This window comes from Chiloscyllium punctatum, chromosome 41, assembly GCF_047496795.1.
Source record: "Chiloscyllium punctatum isolate Juve2018m chromosome 41, sChiPun1.3, whole genome shotgun sequence".
Lineage (NCBI taxonomy): Eukaryota > Metazoa > Chordata > Chondrichthyes > Orectolobiformes > Hemiscylliidae > Chiloscyllium > Chiloscyllium punctatum.
Genome location: NC_092779.1, coordinates 54,196,403 through 54,202,402, shown reverse-complemented (window position 1 = coordinate 54,202,402; position 6,000 = coordinate 54,196,403). Strand labels below are relative to the sequence as shown.

The following is a 6,000-nucleotide window of genomic DNA, read 5'->3' as shown; positions in this document are numbered from 1 at the left end:
CCCCCCCTCCCCCCCCCTCCCCCCCCCTCCCCCCCCCCTCCCTCCCCCCTCCCCCCCTCCCCCCCTCCCCCTCCCCCCACCCCCTCCCCACCCCTCCCCCCCTCCCCCCACCCCCCTCCCCCCTCCCCCCCCTCCCCCCCCCTCACCCCCCCCTCCCCCTCCACCCTCCCCACTCCCCCCCTCCCCCCCCTTCCCCCCCCTCCCCCCCCCCCTTCCCTCCCCCTCCCCCCCCTCCCCCCCCCCTTCCTCCCCCTCCCCCCCCCTCCCCCTCCCCCCCTCCCCCCTCCCCCTCCCCCCCCTCCCCTCCCCCCCCTCCCCTCTTCCTCCCCCCTCCCTCCCCTCCCCTCCCCTCCCCCCCTCCCCCCCCCCCCTCCCCCCTTCCCCCCCCTCCCCCCTCTCCCCTCCCCTCCCCCCTCTTCCCTCCCCTCCCCCCCTCCCTCCCCTCCCCCCCCTTCCCCCCCCTTCCCCCTTCCCCCCCCTCCCTCCCCCCCCCCTTCCCCCTCCCCCCCCTTCCCCCTCCCCCCCTTCCCCCTCCCTCCCCCCCCCTTCCCCCTTCCCCCTTTCCCCCCCTTCCCCCCCTCCCCCCTTTCCCCCCCTTCCCCCCCCACCTTCCCTCTTCCCCCCCTCTTCCCTCCCCCCCCTTCCCTCCCCCCCCTTCCCTCCCCCCCCTTCCCTCCCCCCCCCCCTCCCCCCTCCCTCCCCCCCCCCTTCCCCTTCCCTCCCCCCCCTTCCCCCTCCCTTCCCCCCCCCTCCCCCCTTCCCCCCCCCCTCACCCCCTCCTCTCCCCCTCCCCCTCCCTCTCCCTTCCCCCCCCCTCCCCCTCCCCCTCCTTCCCCCCCTGACCTTTCCGGTGACCCCCCTCCAGGCGGGGAAGCTGCAGTGAGCGGCCCTAACCGCCTCCCGGGCCTCCCCTGGGCCCACAGTCCGCCACCTCCGCCAACAGCCTCCCGCTGGCCGGGTCCTGCACCGGGAACCGCGCCGCGCCATCGGCCTGCAGCCAGCGGCCGCCGATATAGGCCTCGGAGTGGAGCAGCCCGGAGCCCGCCCAGCCCGAGTAACACCGCGGGCCCGGCTGGGGGTGGGGAGAGGGGGCTGGCCGTCACCCCCAGCGCCCGGAGAGCGAGGCCGAGGCCGAGCCGCTGCTGCAACATCTCCCTGGAGTGAGGAGAGACACTCAGCTGTCAGCTCCTCTCAGTGGATCACACTCCAAAACATTGTTAATGTTCACCAAACACCAGCAATCAACTGATCCCTTCACTGATTATTCATTTCTGACAATGTTTTCTCAATGTTCCAGCATCAAACTGACTGAAGTACTCATACAGTTACATAATTTGTGATGAGTTGCATTTGGATTAACCCCAAACTCCAGTTAGTGACCAAGCAACTAATGCCTCCTCTAGGAATCCCCTTTGAAATGTGGGATATAGGTAAATTAATGTTACTTCTGCAATTCTGCAATTCCATTTTACAAAGTACAATGAACTCACACCAGTGTGTAATTGTTTTAGCAAGAGCTGAGTCAACAAGAATGGAAACGATGTGGAGGAAATATATAATTGTTTTTGTATTAGCTAAAACTGAATGTCAGAAGGTAGACATTATGGGCAAGTAGATAAGATGTTGTGAGGGGATGAAGTTAAGCTAGATACGCCTGTACAAACAGTAGGTATAAACATCTGTTTCCCACTTTTACAAAAACACAGGAACAAACCCTAATTAAAAGGGTCATAGGGATCAGAACGGCCTCGGGAAAGGCACAGATGGAGGGGATAGATAATGATGAAGAAAGAATATGCCTAACAATGACCTACAGCAGGATGAGGTCAAACAGCCTTGTGAGGCCAGGAATAAGCATTTTGTCACAGACAAGGCCGGATAAGGCAAGAGATAAACAGGGGTAATGGGGGCCGGTCTTAGGGAAGTGGAGGATGTAAACAAGGGAGGGAGCAGTGTAAAACAATAGACATCAAATCATATAAATGTTGTGTATGAATTGAATTTGGTGTGTGTATGTCCTCTACCTTATAGGCACTGGACATCACACCCACTTGCAAGTGTAAAATAAATGGCACTACTGATTCAGATCTTGTCTCGGACTGAAATTATTGAAGTGTGTGAGCTTTGTTTCTCACAGAAAGATGCCTGCGCTAATGCAGGATCTCCAGACTGACATCTCTGGATCAGACAAACACAAACGCCTTGGTCATTCACTTGCACCACCATGTCAGCACATAAAATCACAAGCCGGCCAACGTTCAGCATCACGAGCTCTCTGAGAAAGGATAAGTTCCAACCCTTGCTGGCTCAACCCACGTGGAAATTAAAAGTGCTTTCCACTGGAGGCAAAGTGGAAGAAAGTGAAAATCAGACATTGCCAAGGGGTGAAAGATTCCACCATCAAGCTTGTCGACTATTCCGAAACACAAAGTAAACAATAGTGGAAAACTTTAGTAAGGAGGCATTCTCTCCATGGGGCAGTCGGTTGGGACTAGGACCCCCCCCCCCCCCCCCCCCCCCCCATGTAGCCCCAGATGCACGGGCAGTTCTGACCCTGAGGCTGGAGCCTGGAGCCAGAATCCTGATAACCATTGACTTATGACAGCTTCTGTAGGAGCAGCAGTGGGGGAGCAGATGGTGTGAGACTAAGCCTAAGGCTCCAGCTCAGATGCATTGGTTGTGGAATAGCAGCAACTGTGGAGATGGACCCTGAAGCCCATTACAGAGACCCTTGCCAATGTCAAGCAGTGTATGGAGGAGTAGCAGAGGGTAACAGGAAAAGGGAAGGATGAACTCTGTTGCAGTTAAATCTTGCATCATATTCAGTGTTTCAAGGTGGTACCGGAGCATGGTGACACTTTGCGAATTGCACGCAAAAAATACTTTTCACTCTTTTTATATACGTGACAATAAATCTAATTCTTTCTGGAGGAGAACAGATCCATTTGAACTTTTGAAGAAGGTGCAGTACTTGTAAATCTGGAAATTGAGTCATTTTGTGGGTGAAATTCTTTTTAATTCATTTGAGGGGCTTGGGGGTTGCTGGCTGGCCAGCATTGATAGTCCATCCCTATTTGTCCTTGAGAAGGTGGTGGTGAGCTGCCTCCTTAAATCAAGATTAGAGTAGTGCTGGAAAATCACAGCAGGTCAGGCAGCATTTGAGGAGCAGAAAATTGACATTTCAGGCAAAAGCCCTTCATCAGGAAGCTGCATCTGCAGTACCCACTTTTACCTTCTTGAATCGCTGCAGTCCACTTCCTGTGGGTTGACCCACAATACCCGTTGGGAGGAAATTCCAGGATTTTGACCCAACGACTGTAAAGGAACCACTGTACCAAGTATATTTCCAAGTCAGGGTGGCGTCTGGCTTGGAGGGTAACTTGCAGGTGGTGGTGTTCCCAAGTATCTGTTGCCTTTGTCCTTCTAAATGGAAGTGGTTGTGGGTTTGGAAGGTGCTGTCTAAGAAGCTTTGGTGAATTTCTGCAGTGCATCTTGTAGATAGTACATATTGCTGCTGCTGAGCACCAGTGGTGGAGGGATTGAATGCTTATAAATGTGGTGCCACTCAAGCGGGTTGCTTTTTCCTGGATGGTGTCAAGCTTCTTGTGTGCAGTTAGAGCTGCATCCATCCAGGCAAATGGGGAGTATTTCATCACACTCCTGACTTATGCCTTGTAGACGATGGATAGACTTTGGGGTGTTAGGAGGTGAGTTACTTGCTGCATTATCCCTAGTCTCTAACCTACTCTTGTAGCTACTGTGTTTATGTGGTGAGTCCAGTTGAGTTTCTAGCCAATGGAAACCCCAAGGATGTTGATTGTGGGGGATTCAGTGATGGTAATACGGTTGAATGTCAAGGGGCGGTGGTTAGAGGGTCACTTATTGGTGATGGTCATTGTCTGGCATTTGTGTGGCACGAATGTTACTTGCCACTTGTTGGCCCAAGCCCGGATATTGTCCAGAGCTTGTTGCATTTGAGCACAGACTGCTTCAGAGAAGTCGCGAATGGTACTGAATACTGTGCAATCATCAGTGAACATCCCTACTTCTAACCTTATGACAAGGTAAGGTCATTGATGAAGCAGCTGAAGATTGTAAGGCCCAGGAAACTACCCTGAGGGAGTCCTGCAGAGATGTCTTGGAGCTGAGATGACTGACCCTCCACAACAACAACCACAACCATCTTCCTTTGTGCCAGTATGAGTCTAACCAGCAGAGTGTTTGCCCTCTGATACCTATTGATTCCAGTTTTGCCAGGGCTTCTTGGGCAAATGTGGCCTTGATGTCAAGGGCTGTCACTCTCACCTCACCTGTGGAATTCAGCTGTTTTGTCCATGTTTGAACCAAGGCTGTAATGAGATCAGCAGCTGAGTGACCCTGACGAAACCCAAACTGGGTGTTGCTGAGCAGATGCTGTCTGATAGTACTGTTGATGACTCCTTCCATCACTTTATTGATGATGGAGAGTAGACTGATTGGGCAGTAATTGGCTGGGTTTGATTTGTCCTGCTTTTTGTGTACAGGACGTACCTGGGCAATTTTCCACATTGTCGGGAAGATGCCAGTGTTGTAACTGTACTGGAAGAGCTTGGTTAGAGGAGCAGCAAGTTCTGGAGCACCATCTTCAGTACAATGGGTGGAATGTTATCAGGGTCCATTGCCTTTGCAGTATCCAGTGCCTCCAGCCACATCTTGAATATCATGTGGAGTGGATTGAATTGGCTAGAGGCTGATATCTGTGGTGCTGGGGACCATTGGAGGAGCCCGAGATGGATCATCCACTCAGCACTTCTGACTGAAGATTGTTGCGAATGAGTCAGCCTTATCATTTGCACTGATGTGCTGGGCTCCTCCATCAACGATGATGGGGATATTTGTGGAGTAAATTGTTTAATTGTCCACCAACACTCACGACTGGGTGTGGAAGGACTGCAGAGTTAGATCTGATCAGTTGGTTGTAGGATTGCTTAACTTTGTCTATCACTTGCTGTTTATGCAAAATACAGCTTTTCTTTTAGAAATCAGATTTTTGAGCGCTATTAAGATCAGAGACAAATGATTAGCTGAGCCTAGAGCTGCTTACTATTTTAGTTTTAAAAATTGAAAGATGAACACCAATCAAATTTGTGTAAAGGAGATTCAAGTAAACCAATCATTTCAGTCATGTGGCTAGGGCCTTGGGTGGAGATACTCAGCTAATGAAGTCGTTTTGATGTTTCCTCAGCAGAAACCATTATGTTTAGAGGCAGATAACTCTGGATTAATTTACACTAAGTTAAAGAGCAGTACATTTCCACTGTTTCCTTTGTTTGGAACTGGCTGAGGTAAAAAATATCATCTCTAGGTCCCTTGTGTTGGCTTGATTAAAATGTTCATGCAATGCAAGGAGTATCACATTCCAGGAAGATGATGTGGGCTTCTGTTCTTTGGTTACTGCCGATCAGAAATTGTCATCAACAGCCATCATGTGATCAGTGACATCCATGTTGTGACTTAGACAAAATGTCATTTTTAAAACAATTTAAGCAAAGGAATATTGTGAGAACAAAACAATTTAGGATCTTTCTCTTCTGGACATCATACTGTGGTTTTAGCCTCACTTTGCAGGAGAACTTCTGGATCCCTTATCTATCAAAATCTTATCAAACTTTGCTTTTAATAAATTCTATGACATAACCACCACCATTTTCTGGGGAAGAGAATTGTACTAACATCTTCTGAAATTAAAAAAAAATTCTCACCTCCATTTTAAAAGGGGAGCCTTTTGTTATGAAGTTGAAGGCATACCTTTGAGAGAGAGAGAGAGAGAGAGAGAGAGAATGCTGTTATGAACTGAGAGCTGACAAGCACCTGTGTTTATGACTAGATAGCAGTCCCAGGAGTGTACTGGAAAATTTAAAACATGTAATATTCGGCTGTGAAATGGATATCGGAGTTTTGGTTTCTGCTTTGACAAGAATCCGAATTTAACCAATCAGTTCAAATTATGCTCCAGGATAC

The 6,000-nt window shown here is 50.5% G+C and overlaps 1 protein-coding gene across 1 annotated transcript in view; it reads right to left on the bottom strand.

The window, feature by feature from the left end:
- The window catches only part of LOC140465075 (succinate-semialdehyde dehydrogenase, mitochondrial-like), a 24,517-nt gene extending 23,123 nt beyond the window's left edge, over positions 1-1,394 (bottom strand). The window contains 3 exon segments of the mRNA XM_072560920.1: positions 844-909; positions 911-1,081; positions 1,083-1,394. Coding sequence (XP_072417021.1) covers positions 844-909; positions 911-1,081; positions 1,083-1,151 — 306 coding nt within the window. The 5' untranslated portion in view covers positions 1,152-1,394.
- Between the last annotated feature and the right edge of the window lie 4,606 nt (positions 1,395-6,000).